At 36.7% G+C, this 19,675-nt stretch overlaps 1 protein-coding gene across 4 annotated transcripts in view; it reads left to right on the top strand.

Moving 5' to 3' along the window:
• LOC145671200 (putative phospholipid-transporting ATPase IIB) overlaps nt 1-19,675 on the top strand; it is a 252,247-nt gene that overhangs the window by 147,911 nt on the left and 84,661 nt on the right. Inside the window, exons 3-4 of one of the 4 annotated variants that reach the window (XM_081740057.1) lie at nt 9,796-9,915; nt 14,076-14,220. In XM_081740057.1, the coding sequence (XP_081596183.1) occupies nt 9,796-9,915; nt 14,076-14,220 (265 nt within the window). Of the gene's footprint in view, nt 1-3,993; nt 4,408-4,593; nt 4,938-9,795; nt 9,916-14,075; nt 14,221-19,675 lie in introns of those variants that run through there. The other 3 variants (XM_081740074.1, XM_081740075.1, XM_081740065.1) reach the window with 3 other exon arrangements.

Below are 19,675 nucleotides of genomic sequence, written 5' to 3'. Positions count from 1 at the left end.
TCACTCTCAGACATTTCTTCAACCTGTTCAAATTCATTGTCAAGAAATTCAATATTGGCTTGATTTACTACTATAGGTGGTGACTGAGACCTAACACATGGCAAAATAGTACAAGTTTCAACACACTCATTTTTCACTGTTCGTGCGTATGCTTTCTGAGCTACGGGGGCAAAGTCCCACAAAATACCTTCAAACTCACGTTCAACAAATTCTAAATTACTTTCAGCAAGTTCTGTTTTTAATGGTACTATTTTTCTTTGACAATTTTCGTAATTTTGAGTATTTTCTAACTCATTAACCTTTACAAAAGGATGCGCAAAAGTTGCAGTTTCGAGAGGATCAGCAAACCTAACCCGTTTTGGTGGTACAACTTGACAATTTATTTTCTGATTATCGCTGGAATCCCTGTTACAACTAACATTGTATTGCTTTGAATATCTTTTATATATTCTTTCAGCTAATCTTTCTTTTGCAGTACGTACAATGTCTGAATTTTCATAGTGAACTTTCAATTTACCTTTAATGTCTGACAAGGAAATAAATTCTGATTCAAGAATACATTCATCTTTGACCTTTCGATAGAAATCAGATTTGCGTATTTCATACATTTTAGCAACAATTTTATCTTCAATTTCAGCCCTATATTCTATGTTCCTTTCCAAAAGAGATTTTGCAATTTCCTGTTTAGCTCTTTTACGAATTTTGCAAACTTCCTGGTCTACTTTTAAGGCATTTTCGACTTCTGACAATGTAAAAGGTTCTTTTCTATATCTGAACTGACTTTCTACTATCAAGTACTCTGTTTCTTTCCATATTTTTCGCATTTCATGCAAGACAGGAATTATTTCTCTATTTACGGACATGATAATTAATTTACTAATGCCAGAACAACAAAATTAAATAGCACTAATAAGGCACTACAATTTACCTAATCAATAAAATACAATTAACGTCGCCTTTATGCGGTTTTACCGAACGTTCCTGTGATATCGGGCGCCATATTATGGCAGTATCGGTTCGAGTCCTGGTACGTTCCCACAAAGGAAGGCCATACATTACAGTCCTGGGTTCGATTCTCGTCTATCCCTGTCTGTTTTCATATATAACAGTACTGGGTTCGATCCAGGTACGTCTCACTCCCTATCGGGATAAACCCTTTTGTTACTGTACGTGGTTCGTGTCCTACGGTCCCAAAATGGGCTTACGCATTTACTATGGTCTGGGGTTCGATTCTCCACCGCTTGAATGTCTTCTTTAGCATTATCTAGTGGGTTTGATCGACCATTGCAACTGACCATATAGCCGTCGGACAACAGGTTCAGAGTTCGGTCAGAACGTTACGGGAAACCGGCACAAAGTTAACTCTAATTGTATTCTATAGCGCTAATGCAATTTATTAATGTATGTATTACTAAGTTGCATAGGCGCTAATCACTCGTGCTGCAAAGAAAAATTAATTAGATTATTTCTTAAAATAAACATATGTAAATTTAAACCATGATTATTATGTTGAAAGGATACTCGAATTTCTATCTTTACTTTTAATTCACAACACTAAAACTTCATGAACATATAATACATAAACAGTGGCACTTCACTTTTAATAACCAATAATGTAGGCCCATTTAATAAGAAAGACGCGGATGTCGCGGTAGACACGAATCATTCGTTATATTTCGTCACTCGGTAAATTTTCGTAATTCACTAACACTTTATTCACTTTAACACTGGAAAGGGAGACTGTATTGGGTATCCAGGGGTGTTATCCAGTAGGTTGCGGGTTGCTCTCCTCTTATCCTCCTTGTAGCGAATTGAATGGTATGCCGTTTTCCAGATCCATGTCGCCAAAACAATTTTATTCACACATTACAAATATTACTTGACATTATTCGTACACTGTAATTGTTTGTTCTAGGTACTAATGAAGAGTTTACTAAACGTATGTAACAAATACTTCATTTTTGTCGTATGTTTGTGCCAGCTAATTCATTCGTGGTTGCTTCCCCGTGTACGTAAGTCAGACTAAAGCACCTTTTCTTTCCGTCTCGTCGTGTTGCTAGGTAAAAGAATCAGTTTGCTACGCAGTTTGGTGATGTCAAGAGCTAAAAATAGCCATGACAGCCCATAGACAGGAATGTTTTGAGACGACGTTTGTCCATTGTGCTGAATTTTAGCTCCTTATATGGGAAGGAGAGAGGAAGTCTGCGATCTCCGTGGCAATTGAGACGCACAAACATATATGCACATTCGTTTGTTGGCTGAGAGAAAAATTCTTGAGAGCACTTTTATGCGAGATTCATTTAAAAAGTTAAAAATTTCTTCTTAAAAATTGACTGAGCCAAACCGTATAGTTACACCCTCACTATCGAAAAAAACAATAAGCATTTAATAAGTCGTTTCATTTATTAGTCACTTTTTACCTAATACGCATAAGCTCACTTTATGAACTTACTTGCCGTTGCATGTCTTTGGGGCAACTCGAGAGCAAGCGTTGCTACCTGGAAGCGCTCACTTCCTTGCATATCTTTTTTCAGGCCTTCATTCTGAATGAGGTTTTTCTCAGTTTTCCTCTTTCATACCAGGAAAATGCCGGTATGGTACCTAACATGTCTCAAGCCGCTTCCTTCTTTCTCCATTCCCCGGGTAGTGTGATCGCCAAGGGAGGTCAGTCATCCTTCATACCTGACTTTGACGGGCTAACATGGCCATAGTTGCCGAAAGCCCACAAATCTAATTCCTAATCCTAATCCCAGTGACGGGCTAACATGGCCATAGTTGCCGAAAGCCCACAAATCTAATTCCTAATCCTAATCCCAGTGACGGGCTAACATGGCCATAGTTGCCGAAAGCCCTGAAATCTAATTCCTAATCCTAATCCCAGTGACGGGCTAACATGCCCATAGTTGCCGAAAGCCCTGAAATCTAATTCCTAATCCTAATCCCAGTGACGGGCTAACATGCCCATAGTTGCCGATAGCCCACAAATCTAATTCCTAATCCTAATCCTAGTGACGGGCTAACATGGCCATCGATGCCGATAGCCCAGTAATTCCTAATCCTAATCATTCTAGGAACTACGAGGTTTAAAATGTTTATTTATTATTTGTAATTCAGTGAAGCACAAGATTAAATTCAAAGATGAATATTTATTTAAATGAAAATTATTACAGCATGATTGGTATCGAATTATAGAATGCGCCGAACTATAGAAAGTGCCGAACCATATAATACCGGATTATAGAATATGCCCAAACATAGAATACCGGATTATAGAATATGCCGAACTATAAAATGCCGTATTATAGAATGTGCCGAACCTTAGAATGCCAGATTATAGAATGTGGTGAATCATAAAATGCCGGATTATGAAGTGTGCTTAGCGGATTATCCTATAATGTGCTGAACCACAGAGTGCCGGATTAAAGAGAGCTTTATATTACTTTTAGTTAAAATTCTGTCAGTTTAGGGGGCAGTCGGAAGGGTGTCAGCAAAAGGCTTCACCCATTTTTGTCGTCTGTACGGTTAGCTCAGGCTCATTGATGGATCGGGTAACGTTACTCACCTCTGGCGTGAAAGTTCCCTGGTTCGTTCCCAGACAATTTTGTTATCCCGTTTCTTCCTGCTGCCTTCATTGTCATTTTTTAAAATTATTTCCGTATCTCCTTTAGCGTGTTTCAATGCATATCGTGGGACACTAAACTAAATAATTTATTTTCTTTCATTTCATTAAAAATGAACGTGATCGAAGCGAAATTGGTTTCAGTTCAATCGTTGCATTTATTTTATATGGACAGTGAACTATCTTAAGCTCTGTAGCTACACGCAACCATCTTTCTTTAGTTCGGGCAAAAAAAAAATCTCGTGAGTGATAAGAATGTCGTGCATGTCATTTTGCAATAAGTGACGTAGATCATAGATGATTTTTCCCCCTGTGCGGGAAATGTTATATTACAATTATGCAGAGACCCTACTTTTCAAATGTTATATTACATCTGCATGACTTTTTTTTCTTTCTTTCTTTTAAATCTAGTTTATCTCTAATTGACAAAGTGTTGTAGAATAGCTTATGTTTTCTCTAGCGATTAACGAGGTCGTTAGCAGCGAGAAGATAAAACTACAGCAGAATAACATGCATCTTCGTTCGCTAAGTGTGTGAAATGCTATAATTGACAATGGAAATTTTCGTCACGAATCAGTAGTTATTGAAGTGGATTGTAAACTTGCGAAGAAAAAATCAACGCTTATGAACACTTCTCAGGTAGATCTCCTGCTGAGTATGGAATTAGTCGAGTCAAAAAGTAAGAACTTCTCACGAAGTATGTCAGTGTGTTCTGATACAGTGCCTGTAACAAATACAGCTGATAACATACATTTGTTGGATGAAAATTCTTTCGAAAGAAGAAAACGGTAAGTTTGCGTGTAGAAAATGGTTTTATTTTTATAGCATAATCAATAGCGTTCGATATTAATATCCGGAGTAATTTCTAAGCTTAATCTTAGCGCGCGTTTTCTTCGCCGAATGAAGAAACAGGTGTAATTGTTTACTTTGGTGCGCTTTGGAGATTTTGGTTGGACCGCCAAAAAGAGGGCGAAAGAAGACATTTCCAAGAAGGGCAGTCGTGAAGCGTGGCATCCGGCATCCGTATGTACTGTGGCAGCTCTGGTGTGACAAGAATGTAAGTGATGTGGAAAAGGATGCAGTATTGGAAACAAGATCCAGTCTAATGTCAAGATTTGTACACACATTGTTCGAAGGATATGGTGTGGAACCTGTAATTGAATGTCAAGTGTTGTACTAGGACAAAGTGCATTTATAAAATGAGTACTCCTGAAACAGATTCGTGTGGTGCTCCATCAATAACAGAGAGCGCAACCCATGCTAGGGAGGCCGAAGATATTCCTCTGATTCCTAAATATGACAGTAATGCTTGTTTTAGGTATGTATTAATTCTCAGCTCAATATATGTGTTACTACATACTCAAATGTAGGCCTGGAGAGAAAGAAAATTTCAACTAAAGCAGACTCCATATCGTTTGGTCTATCTCACGGAACTTCAGGTTGTGTAATTTTCCTTTAATATATATATTATTTGTGATACTTCCTTGTACCTACGTAGGTCAGTAAAGTAGTATTAAGATAATTGCCTGTGACAGATATTACAGATACGAAAATTGTACAGATTGAGAATAGCCCAATACATATGTGGTAAAAAATTTTAATGCTTTACATAAACTTATGTTGTCATTTTGCTAGATATTCTGACGTAGTTTGTTAGTCAGTTGTCGTTTCGTTAAGTATGCTTGCATCAGGAGATTTATTTCAGAATTCACACAGAAGCACGTGTATGGGCGAGCGAAGGCACATGAGTGCACGGAGGATTACGGTGCAGGGACGGGTGTTTTCTGAAGTCACTGAACCTTATATGGCAGTCATGCTTAGAGTACTATAATGTTATTCCTGAGGGTACTTGCCGAAATGATTTCTTTAGATATCAATTTCTTTGTAAAGTAGGACTCTTTAAGTCATGCAGCACTCATATGATAGCCAATTCTCAATTTGTACCAATAAAATGCTAATTATTAAATGAGTATAGTTTCTTGTTATTTCTCGATATGTAATCTTTGTAGGCCTACTTTGGATTATGTGTAACTCGTATAATTTGACATCGTAGTATAGCTTTAAATCCCTTGGGTCTTATAATTTAAAGGGGCTAATCTTCCGCAGATGGCGGCCCGGATTAGACGCACACGAATCTCTTTTCAACGTTGTATTGCTATTTATTGTTATTTTAATGTGCCTTACCTAGACTTGCTCTACTTTCGTTGTTCATTCTTAACTGTTAATCACACATACTTATTTTCATGCTATGTTCTTCACTAGATACGTATTCGTCTGTAGTGTATTACTTCGTGAAATTAGTACCTTCTAATTGTTAAGTGTTGCAAACTAATCTATTCAGAAATAACGAAAACAATGAATCCTTACGTTATTGTTTCCAACCAGCTTTACAAACAACACCCTATTACAATATTAGGTAAATTTACTTTTAGAAGGGGGATTGGGGAGGAATCTCTTTTAGCAGAAAATGCACTCTTACTGCCTAAGAAAGTGTTTCTTAAGAGAATTGCATTAATGGGTGCAGATTGACTTCAGTGGAAGTGAATAACTACACCGTGTGCGCATAAGGTATAAAAATGGCAGTGCATAAGCCACGAATGAACTTTAACAAACTTGTGCTAGCTGGTCACTAAAATGCACAAATGCTATCTAACCGAGTCAGAGCGGGAGTGTAGTATGAGGACCCAAACGTTTGCGAGAATTTGCGTCCGTTAGGAGCAGGCGCGTCGGCGATGGTGAGTACCCGCATAAACGAGGATTGGAAAAACACTTATGAACACTGTATTACCATGTCTTTCTTATAGAGTACTTCGTGCTAAAGAAGACACTTTCCATTTCATATTTTTACCTTGTTATACATGTTAAATATAAGATGGAGCAGAACGTTTGGGCGCAAAGCATTCCACGATGAGCTGCTTCGGCGTAGTCGTTCGTTCTTGACTAGTCGTTGAGATTCAGATTCCATTTCCTTATTGAAAATAATGCTGTTCTTCTTATGCCGCCCAATCGTATCGTTCCTTTACGTTAGATATATTATAAAGGACAGAAATTTATTTTGCGGTGTCACAGGCTGCCTACAGTAAATTTTATTTGGCCTATTCTTCCAATTTCAATGTATAGCTAGTGCTTATTTTTATGTAGTCTGAAATAACTTAATGGGCAGATCAAATAACAAAAAGCATTCAATAAATACTTATATAGTACTTCCTGAACCACCCGTAGCATTAAAAGTACCATTTTTATTCCAAAACTAGCTCTTATTCGTTTCTTCTGACCTCTTGGTACAGGCCAGTACTTAATAAACATTTCTTATGTTTTGTACCACGCATTTTAAGAATTTATAATAGAAAATGAAATTATTGTACAGATTTTAAGATGAATTTAATAATGTCTGACTGAAAAAATCAAATACATAGTGCAGTATGAATGTCTAGGTCTAGTCACAACTTTAAAATGACTAAACATTAACGAAATACGTACTTTTTTTTTTTTTTACACGAATTACATATCTTTGTTACATATGTCTTTTATTAAAGATATATATTGTTTCAAAACTAAGCCGCATAGTACGGAGACCTGGTACTCGCGAGTCTGAAGCGGTTCCCATTTTTTTTTCAACTGGTAGAGAGAAGTTGTGCATGATGTGCAGAAACATTGATGTGTTCAAGATGTTATTTTAATTTTTTGAAAATTATTTGTGGAAGTTTTTCGAAATTTTCAGTGCCTATTTTCATATTTAATGCCTTAACATCCGGGCTCCAGTTATGAAGTACATTATAACATATGTAGGTAGGTAAACCTATTCAAATGAAAGGTTTTGCGCCCAAATGTCATGGACCCAGGCAAGATCCCGATATATTTTATTTACTTGTCCAGTCCTATTGTGAAATCAAGAACAATTTTCTTCTCTGGAATTTACAAATTTATGTCGCCATAAAATGGGATGCACCCAGAATTTTACCTCAGTTGGTTAAAATGCAACTCTCCTCTTATTAGTTTTCACTCTACATTTCTGTTTTCCCACCATTACTGTAGTATACACGTCCTAGGTTAATTAATGAGGCATGGGTGTGAAACATCCTTTCAAAATTTCTCGCCTCAGTGACATGATAGGGAAATATGAATGGTATTGTTTGAGAGACTGTTCTGTTCTGAAGAGAATGAGGTAGAACTATGATCCTAGGGTAAATAGGGGTGATGTTCTAGTTGCTTGACTGGAAGTCTGTAATTTACCTTTTAAAAAAAGCCAGAACTTAAAAGGGTAATTATATATTTTTTTCCAACGACGTTAACAGGTTATAGAAGACGGGATCTACCATTACCTGGTCTCTGAACCATAATCATGGCATTTAGCAGTGCACATACCATCAAGTGAGTTCAACCCTCATAATATAGACTATTTCCCACCGTATTATATTGCCTTCGAGTAAGGTGGATTACAAGACCATTTCCAACATGATTAATGTGAGTGCTTTTAAAGACACATCGTTCCGCGTCAATCTCCAGTGGGGGATGCGAGTGCACAGTGGCAGGTGTTATCCTAGCTTTTTGAGGCAGTAGGGGCACTATCTTTAAGTTTTACGTCCCAGGATTATGCTTCTAGGCTAAATGAGACGATGTTGATGAGAAATGAGTGAAATGGTGGAATGAAGAAAGTGGGAGGAAACGGAAGAGCTCCGAGAAAACCCACGCCTACGGTGTTTGTCCACCACAAAGCTCACTTGGCGCGAGCTGGGATCGAACCAGGGATCGCATGCACCAGAACTGAACTCTACTACTGAGCCACCGCGGTTCCTGTTTAATAATTGAATTGTCGAAACAGGTTTTTCTGTAATATGTACAAAACTCAATGTTTAGTATTTTTGTGTTCCTTCTGTGGATAAGTGTAATTGGATAGATGGGAATAGGTTGAGTAAAACATTACATCATACGTACCCTTCTTTCATCTTTAGCTTGAATTCCTCAAATGTACAAACCTTAATGGGTCATATCAAATCAACTTTATGACATTGTACAGTCACTAACGGAAGGGGAAATACAAACCCTGTCTTCATGTTCTCTTGTAAGTAACTTAAAACAAACAGGCCCATTTTAATGCAGATTTCTTTGATGAAAACTAGAAGAACGTAATTCTTTATACATATTAAAAACTAAATTCGGCTGAAGTTCTCATTTTTTTTATCGTGGCTGGGGTCTTAATGCAATCACGAAAAATTGCACTACTTGCTACTTTGAAAACAAACTTGTAATATTAGAAGAAGATTAAACAAATATTCCTTCATCCCTACATCCGTATACCCTTCATCTGTAACGCAGTTTCTCCATACAGACTCATCTTGCTCGGGCCTTTCAGCTTCGCCCAGCCCTGATGTGGAATGGGTGCTATACTAATTTGTGACCACCTGAAAACTGCTTTATGTTTTTCGCACTATGAACATATTTACACAGCAGTGCTACTTTACAGGAGAACGACATCAACCACCGTTGCTAATGTAATCAGACGCTCTGGAATCTAATTCGAGTGTTATTGATAAAAGATCATGTATTTTTAGGTGACTATACCGTGCCTGGAATGATATTGTCAAAAAATAGGGAGGAAGCTGACACCATAATTATTTAGAATTATCGTTGGATAATTAAAACACAAAAGTCATGCTCCCGTAAACTACAGGAACTTCCCTTGGAAATTGTCAAAGATATTAGTAATTTTAATAAATATACTCAATCAATAAGAAAAAATCAAATATAGTGGAGTTAAAACAAATAACTTAATTATCAATACCAGCATGTAGTGTCAATTTATTGCAAATGTTAGCAGGAAGATCGTCTACATAAGGGGGCGCGATGGCTCAGTGGTAGAGCGTTCATCTCTGGTGCTTGGGGTCCCGGGTTCGATCCCAGCCCCCGCCAAGTGAACTTTGTGGTGGACAAACACCGTGCTCGTGGGTTTTCTCGGGGTTCTCCCGTTTCCTCCCACTTTCTTCATTCCACCATTTCACTCATCTCTCATCATCACCGTCTCCTTTAGCCTAACCGGCATAAGCGTGGGACGTAAAACCTAAAGATTTCATATCATTTTTTCGTCTACATAAGTAGTTAAGTTTGTACTAGTTTCTTTGTGTAAAGGAGCTGAATTTTGGCATTGTTCATCCTGTGTTACGTCCTATATTTCATAGGTTACGTGCTATTCTTTGTTTGCCTTTGCTACTGTGTTACCGATTATGTAGCCACTGTCAGCTGCTGTGTGGTGGTAACGAAGTTAAATTATTCAAGCCTAAACAGATAGCCAAATTAAAGTAAGTTTTATTCTTTCCCCCCACCGTAGGTTGTCGCGTTATTTTAAATTTTGTGCATGAAAAGTATATACTTCCGTTTGCTCAGCACTAGACCTAGTATGTTAGTGTAATAGTTTTGCTGAGCAGCCGAAGTTGAAGCAACAAGTATGTGCTAGATGTCATAGAAAGCTTGTATATGTAATGTTTAGTTCCCTGGTATGTATTTCCAGCTAAGAGTTGTTTTTTTTATGTAGTGTTAGTGTTACCAACTTAGTTTTCGTAACGAGCTCTCTCGTGGCTGTATTGTTAGCGTACGTGCCTTTGTGCGAGAAACCTGCGTTCGATTCTCGATGGGAACTCATGTAGTTCGGATCTCGGTGTTAAGCTGTAGGTTGTCTTATTTGCTCTTAATGCTGGAAGGTCCTGTCATATACCATTAGTGGTACTAGTAAGTAGAAAGCTCCCTGGGTTATGATAATGATCATTATCATAGGTATTCTGCCAGTATTGGCAGGTCACTTCCCGCAGCTGAGAAGCTTCCATGCTCCACGGTCTTCCGCTAACCTCTTCGTCTTTACGTACGATTTTTGTGTTTTGATATCTTTCATTAAGGGGGCAGACTACTAACTATTTTTCAAACGCTAACAATTTTTCTTTTGTCAGTTTTTCGTAAGTGAAAATAGATAATGAAATGTAACTTACCTCAGTAATCGATAATGTTATTCTACACGCAAAAATACGAATCAAAAGGAATTTTCAGTGTTGCCACCCATAGAAATTACAGTGTGACCAGAATTTGAATTACCCAAAAATCTAGGTTATGGTAGTGACTAGAAAAATGAACTCAATAGCAATTGATGACTTATCATGCTGTCTGTGTTCCTTGTTAATTACTTTTTAAATAATATTTGTATTTTAATTCTACTGATAATTAAAAATTATTTATTTTGTACTCATTATTACAAAATAGATACAAATATTATTTAAAAAGTAGTTAACAAGGAACACAGGCAGTATGATAAGTCATCAATTGCCGTTGAGTTCATTTTTCTAGTCGCTGCCATAACCTAGATTTTTGGGTAATTCAAATTCTGGTCGCACTGTAATTTCTATGGATGGCAACACTGGAAATTCTTTTGATTCGTATTTTCGGGTGTAGAATAACATTATTACTGAGGTAAGTTACATTTCATTATCTCTTTTCTCTTACGAAAAACTGACAAAAGATTAAATTGTTAGCTTTTGAAAAATATTTAGTAGTCTGCCCCCTTTATTGTAGTCTTCCTTCGCCTTCTCCCTCGCTTTCTTGACACCTTACCCTCTAGCACGTCCATCGTGATAGAGTTCCTTGTTAGCGTATGTCCCAACCAATTCCTCTTCTTAATAATATAAAATTGTTCTTTTCCCTTCTACCATTTCTAACATCCTCTCATTCGTTTTCTGCTCGACCTAGCTCATACTTTCCATTCTTCTCCACACCTCATATTTCGAAAGCTTCCAGTCGTTTTTAATAATTTTTGCGACACACGGAGCATTGTATGAATCTTTTCTCAACTCTTTATTCAAGGTCCAATAAAATGTATTTTCTTCCTCCTAAAGGCTCCTTTCACCATTCATATCCTTGCTTTTATTTCACCTTCATGCTTCGTGTCATCACTAATAATACTACCCCGGTATCGAAAACTGGTCACCTCTTCTAGTTTCTCCTTTCCTACTTTTATATTTAACACTGACCTTTTCGTTCCAATCACAAAGGCTATTATGTTTCTAACATTTATTTTTATTTCATATTCTTCACAGCCCTTCCTCAACTTTTCTAACATATTATTGGTTTTCTCTTCAGATTCTGAAACCGGCACCATATCATCTGCAAACAGTATACACGCAATCGTTCTACTTCCTATTGAAATGCCGTCTTCACTTTGTAGGCTGTTTTCTACTCTCTTTTCTAGATAGATATTAAATATTGTTGACGAGAGACAGCATCCTTGTTGAACTCCTTCCAATTGCAGGGACGTCGAAAATTATATGCTCTTAGAATCAAACCCGGGTATTTGCGTGTTAAGGCATAGACTACATAATGAATGTAGCACAATAATGTGCGTAGTAAACCAGTTGATGACTCACCATAGTACTGTGAGTGATGTGGCTACTTTTTAAGCGTGCTTTATTCTTTTTTTTTTTTTTTTTTTTAAATACATTGTCAGCGTGGGAGATATACATGTACTTAAACGTACAGCTTAACCTAGTATCCGAACTACGTGTATTCAGGAAACTCTTCCGATGGGAGAGCATCGCAATTTGAACACATTACAGCGGTTCAGATTCCGCCTGAAGTTGTAGATCCATGTCTGATATAGTCTCGGTACTGAAAAATGGCACCAAACTTCAATCAGTAAACAAACAAGTGTGTATTCAGGAACCGATCCCGAGACTCGCATCAAAAGGATCGTGTAGCCACGAGAAAGTCATGTGCGATTGGTAGTTTCAATCGCAGTAACTATGTTTCAATTTTAAATCTCCAGATAATAAGTATTTTTTTTTTCTTTAGTTAAGAAAAACTAATGTGATTATTCCGCGCAGTTTGTAACTGTTTCATTGCTTCCGAAGATTTCTTAAAAGACTCAAATCTAATTTTTACACTAGTATTTAACAGGAAAATCAACGAACAGTTCTTCAATCACATTGAAAGAAAAAAAACAAACAAATGATGCCTCAGCTAGTTGTACTGCACCGTGGTTTTAGACAAATATTTCTCGAATTATATTTTCAACATATCAGTCAATATCTTTCTATTACATTTATAATGGTTCAAATTTGTGATAACCTTCAGAACTTCTCTGTCAGCTAGTAGGTTCTTTTGTTTCCTCTACAAAAATATCGGAGACAAATGATGCACAAAAGTATTCTTAAACCAGGATGTAAAAAACAATTGTGAGACCATTCGAAATAATAATAGTAATAATAAAAAGCACATACGAGCAGAGAGTAAAATCCTGGTTTGAGCAAGTTTCACAGTTGATCAAAATGTATAGTGAGAAAATCATTCGAAATGGAATATTGGTATCGGCGTACTTTGGTCGTAATTTACAGGCTTCGATTCGATTCTTTTAATTTTTTGTCTATAAATTTTTATCCTTCCGCCAGGCTAATACTGCGATGATACTTAAATTAGGGCATAGATTCCATATTACGGGAAACCACAAGTATTAGAAGGGCTAAGAGCTAATAATACTAAAAACGCTCATGAACACCTGAAGAAAGAGCAAAGATATCTAATTATTTAAAAAAAAAAAAAAAAAAAAAAAAAAAAAACTAGAGTTAAGCAAAATCCACGCTTTCCGAGTAATTTTGTAACACTTACAGGGTTTTATGTTTACGAAAGCAACCCACTGAATTAGATATACGGGTATTATTTAGTTTCTTCCCCAAATCGCTTGGTAGTGATTACGGAGCGTTATTTGTAACTGTGATGAGTATAAATCCAATGTGGACATATGACATAGAAACTACAGTGTATAAAACATGAACCAACTTGTGCTGGGTGATCACTAAAGAGCACGAATGCTATCTTACAGTTAGGGCAGGAGCGCAACAAGGGGGGCAAGCAATAGTGAGGGGGGGTGCGTTAGTAGAAAGCAGCTGCGCGTCAGCGACCGTTGATATACACATCCCGTTCTCTATAAGTCACAGTTCCGGCTCCGGGGCCGTCGATGGATTTGGGGGAGATACTAAATGCCATCCAGATATACTTCCGATGTGGAGCTATGATGTAGTCAATTCTATGACGTCAGCAAATGTTTTCGAAACTTTGTTTACATAGTTCGACATTATTGTTTCATTAGATAATGTTCTGTAACTTTACAAAATTATAGAGACATTAAAAAAAAAAAGAAACATAAAAAAAGGGCCAAGACTTCATTTTACTTCAACTAGAATCTTCGGATTATTTTAGAATCATCCATTTGACTTTAGATACCATAGTTTCTGTCTAATTTCACAAACTAATAGTGCTTTAAAAAAAAAAAAAAAAAAAAAAAAACGCAATTGTCTTTCCTGTATTTTGTGTCCGTATAAGTAACATACGAGCCTAGGTAGTGCCCACAGCAACTAAAGTACTCTGCAGTCTCAATAGAACTACAGTTTACAATGTGTTAGGTTAATTAATATTTTTGTTACAGGTGCTGTCGTTGGTTGTGGAAAAGATGTTGCAGAGAAAAAGAATTATCAACTCGCACTATTTTTATAGGAAGAGAATGCTCAGAGAAGTTTCCAGCCAATGTTATAAGAAATCAAAAGTATAATATTATTACATTTTTGCCTCTTGTAAGTATTTCGTACTCTTGTATAATAATAATAATAATAATAATAATAATAATAATAATAATAATACATTCTTCAACAAAAGATTAAATTTGATTTAACTTCAGCAGATAATTCATATTTGTGCTTTACCAGTAAGAGTTACTAATATCTCCGAAATGATTCAATGCATTTCATTACAGTTCCTTTATCTGTTGTTAATTAATTCAAAGTTACTTTCGGCATTGTAGGGTGCATTACTTTGTATATGGAATGGAACTATTCTAGTTCCCGAAATATCACGGAAAGATTCGTTCAATGAGATCGACAGGGTCGCAGACTAGCTTTTTCAGTCGTGACGATGTGGCCGATGAAATAGTACTGGTATGGGTTACATTAGTAGCGGAAAATGATAAGCATGAATCTGAAGAACTGTTAATTCTTTTCCGATCTAACTTTCCTGTTCGCTACTTATTATTTATTCTGAGCAGGAAGCACGTCGAAAAGGTTCCAACAATGGGGCGGACGAACGAACACGCAAAAAAGTATGCGACGTCTTCCAACATTAGAACGGAACAGGAAAATAATATACCAGTTGAGGTTCGGCATAGAATCAGATATATTGCAGTGTTCGCAAGTTCTTGACATAGAAATCTTTTCCCAACGAAACCCTGATTCTCCCAACCCTGATTCTTGGAAATAACAGATATCCAACTTGACGAAAACCCTGATTCTCTTCGCTTAGCACCATGCGTCATTAGCTGTTTCCCAAGCTATTTTAAAAGAACACAGTTTTTATGATGGATATTTAACATGCACGACTATAAACATATTTCGCAGTGTTTCGGAAAAGTAAGTGCAAGAATGTTTTCGGATATGTTACAATTTTAAATCAAAGTGCATATTTTCGCAAAGGACACCTCAAAGGCGACATCAGCTGATTTGGAAAATTTAATTGTCTTACCCCGTAGATCATAATTGATTTAGAAAAGGAAGAAATCTGACTCTGGCTAGTTTCGTAGATGTTAATTTAATCCATATTTTCAGTTTTTTACGCTCCACTCTTCAGCGGAGTCTTTGTATCATTGGTTAAAATTAAGTGTTAGATAGCTATGTAAAGAGTGACTCCTAAGATATATTTCGTGATTGATACCAATTTCTTTTGGAATAAATTTGCTTTCGAGTATGTTTAAAGATGCGTTTGATAGGGTCGCAAACCAGTTTTCTTTGTCTTTACAAAATATCTAGTTATGAGTCTATAAAATTTTAATGGAATGTCTGCGTGTGGCTATATGATTAACATACATGCTTACAACACAGAAGACTTTGGTTTGATTCCCTGTAAAAATTCATTTGGTTCGGATCACGTTTAAAGCTGTTAAGTTCACTTCTCAGGTAATATTGTAAAATCATTTTTCATAGTAGTATCAATCACTGATCCATAAAACGTAATTAAGATTCCGCTCATGGTTTCAGCATAAAGTAAATAAAAAATTAGTTTGCTTTAATGCACCTGCTAAAAGAGACATTTTTAATCAGGATAAAATTTCCAAGTAAAAACTTATTTTTTGTGCTGTATTATTCAAAAGATAAATCAGAGAGTATCCATTTTCACCAGCAGTGTATTATATTTTTCAAAAGACGGAAAGTCAGTAGTCTTTCTTGAGATTATTGGTGAAGTAGAAAATCCAGTTTCAGTCTTCCACTTATAAGGGGAATTCCTTATTACTGGGCTGCTAGCGACTCGGTTAGTTTACTATTTGCTATTGTGTTTAATCATTGAATCCTAGCAAGAAAGTTCGCTTCCTGGCATTTACTTTTATCACGCTCATTCACTATTCTGTTAGCTTTCTGAATGAAAATATTTTTGCTTGAGAGGAGCAATACTAGCAACCTATAAATAACCGTCGTACATGGGTTCAATTACCTTGCATACCTTTGAAAAACTTAAAATGAAGGAGTAGAATTCATGAATATCTTTTAAATTCCATATACTTTATGTTCTGAGTACAAGTTAGTGTTCTATAAAATAGTGCTTTTGTAAGATGGTTTACTGTTAACATTATCGGGTAACCAACCATGTGGCATCATAATTAATAAGAAAATTACAGTTAGCGAATTTTTGAGTTTCCGTATGTTGCAATGAATTTCGATGTCCTAATTCCAAGACATCTTCCTCCAGGCAAATAGTAACTTGAAATTTCTAACTGAGTTGCTACATGTTTACAGATAAATCTTCTCATTTGTTTACCGAATTAATAAACTTGACTTCTCTTGGAAACTTTAAAACTTCAGAACACTCCAATCACACTTTCAGATCTAAAACACCATGATGTTCAGCTTTCTAAAGCAAAATTACAAATCGTGTTAATAATCGGAGAGATTTTTCAAAACAACCGTGTTGATTATCTGCCATTTCTAAGTTCGTTGAAAAATATTAGATATTTTCCCTAGAAAAACCCTAAGTTTTCCGGCGAACTTAAGAAAGTTTCCCTAGAAAATCGTTAAGTGTTTCAGCGGACTTGGAAAGATAGATAACCAACAAAATAGTTTTGAAAAATCTCTCTGATTATTAACAACACGATTCATAACTTTGCTTCAGAAAGCTTAAGATGGTGTTTTAGATCTGAATTGGAGAGTTCTAGAAGTTTTGTAGTTTTCAAAAGAAGTTAATTTATTTATGTGGCAAAGAAATTAAAAGATTAATATGTGAAAAATTCAACAACTCAGAAGCTTTAAGGTACTGTTCGGCTGAATGGAGATATCAGAGGATTAGCAAGACATCGAAATTAATTGCTATACGTTAAGATATCTTACTGTATTTTTTTTTTTACATTATTTTATACGAGGGTGAGTAAAAAATAATACGCGATTTTGACATCACCCATCTTACGTTGTTCATACTGACTTGTGTTCTGGTTTATTTTATTGTTATGCTGTGTGGTCATGCGATGAAAGTTTGATGCGGATTCCTCCATTTCTTTGAGCTCCTCCGTGGCTAAGCGGTTAGCGTACGCGCCTTTGGCGTGGGAGACCCGGGTTCGATTCCCGGCGGGAGCTCATGTGGTTCGGATTCCACGTTAATCAGTAGGTCCACGTCTCATATAGCCTCGCTGCTGAAAGGGACGCTAAAAACCAAAAGTCAACTCAACTCCTCCATTTCTTTCTCTTTTTTTCCGTGCCGCAATCCATTAAAGACTTTTGGCACAGTACAGGAACAGTGTCTTGCCGCAACGGAGTGTCTACGAATAGACTGAAAAATTCAAAAATGTTCGCACAAGTGTTACGCACGAGGAAAGAGCCGGACGACCATCTACGACCGGCATTGAGCGTGCACGTGACATGGTTCTGTTCGACAGGTGAGTGACTATTGGTGAAGTAGCACATCGTCTGGAAATTAGTCATGGTTCCTGATACACCTTCCGACCACAAAAACCGGATCACTTCTCGTTGTTCCTCTTTGGTGCCAACTTTTAATGGAGCGGCCATGATCTATCTGCAACAAAAGAAAGACAAATGGAGGAATTAGGATCAAACTTTCATAGCATGACCACAACAGCATAACAATAAAATAAACGAGAACACAGGCCAGTGTGAATAATGTAAGAAGAGTTATGTCAAAATTGCCGGTAATTTTTGACATGCCCTCGTATAAGTACGTATGATATGAAAGTAAAAACCTTAACGCTGTATTGATTTAAAAGGTTAATTTATGTGATAATGCTTTAAAAAAATCGACAGTAGAAATTATTTGTTCGTTCAGTATATTATAAATATGTGAAAAGTTGCATATAGTAATAGTAGTATTCGAAGCTTGAGTTTTAAAAAAAAAATATTTGTGTAACTATGTTAATGTTTCGAATGTTTTTAATATAGTTTTTAATATTGTAATGTCTTTGAGGTAGAGTCAATAGCGGTCCGGGTGTTTTTCCCCTTTGCCAATTTTATTACAAACTTTAAATACAAAATGTCTTTGAATTACAAAGATCAATCTATTAATGTCTTTCCTTGTAAGTAACCTGGTTGAAGGAGAAAGGTGTTTTGCACGGTGCCCCTTTACTCAAAGCAGTCCCCAAAGCACCTGCAAGGGTTTTGGTGAGTCTTGCGGGGAAAACCCCCTCAGCCCAAAGCAGCTTCGCGAGGTTTAGTTGTGGTTAGGATTCCTAGTCCAAAGTGACCTCGGATTAAGGTAAAGGTGTACTCCTAGTCCATAGCGACCTCGGAGCAGGTGTAGGTTATTTGATCAGCGGTCAAACTGATAGCTGGTCCTCTTCAGGCTGCGCTTTTATAGAAGGCCTCTTGATGGCTCGTTTCTCCCTGGGCTCCGTCGTCTTGGTTTCGTGCCTTCCTTGTTGTAATTTCTCATCTGCTTTATTGTTTGTAAATAATAATACGTGTTGTATTGACATGTACCTGTGCTGAAGGTGGGGATCCTCACAATATATGTTTGTGTTGTTGGAGCTAAGCTCCTCTTCACTCGACTTAGGCGTTCATTTGTCCGGATACTCCTCCGAGATGCCTAAACTCCTCTTCACTCGACTTAGGCGTTTATTTGTCCGGATACTCCTCCGAGATGCCTAAACTCCTCTTCATTCGACTTAGGCGTTTATTTGTCCGGATACTCCTCCGAGATGCCTAAACTCCTCTTCACTCGACTTAGGCGTTTATTTGTCCGGATACTCCTCCGAGATGCCTGATCCGTTCTTAACCAAATTTGACATCGTAATTTGAGAGTTCGCGCTGAGTGTCGTGAGAGGTCACATGTCACGATCGGATATACCATTGAGCAGTAATCTCCAAAAAACGGAATGCCCATCGACTTAACACTGGAAAAACTTTGGTGCACGAATTCTCGTTGTAAACAATGGAAAATAGAATTTTCAGCATTAGAAATAGGGCTAAGCCGTTTTCGTTTTCCTCTTGAGAACACAATTTTTCAAAGGTATTATGCTTTTCGCTGATATTCTAACTTCAACTATTTGCATGTTGTGTTCGTTCACGAAAACAATTGAGATTAAAAAATTCTATGAAGAATCAATAAAGGTCGATCGCTTCGCTCCAAATTTGCAGTTATTACATAGCTAGTAAATAATTTGTACTCCAATAAGAGAATAGTCCAGTGTCTGAATATTGACAAGCCAATACTAAGCTTATCATGAGTGACTTTAAGACTTTTATTCTAAACATCTCATATATCCTCTGATAGGCTAAGTAACAAGCATTACTATATCTTCTGCTGTATTCTGATATAATTACTTCGCTGTGTAGATACACTGTTTTAAACTTCACAAATATAATACAATTTCCGTACATCATAAACAGAATATAAGGATGTCCTCCAATTTTAGTACCAATAGGTCTGTCGTTGCGTAGCAGGGTTGGCAAAAACCATGTTTTTTATTGAAAACACACAAAAAAAAACTTTTTTTGGTTTAAACTTTTTTTTTTGTTTAAACCAAGTTTTTTTTTTTGGTTTAAA

Source organism: Thermobia domestica, chromosome 2, assembly GCF_964235325.1.
Source record: "Thermobia domestica chromosome 2, izTheDome1.hap1.1, whole genome shotgun sequence".
Taxonomy (NCBI): domain Eukaryota; kingdom Metazoa; phylum Arthropoda; class Insecta; order Zygentoma; family Lepismatidae; genus Thermobia; species Thermobia domestica.
This window is presented reverse-complemented; position numbering and strand designations above follow the sequence as displayed.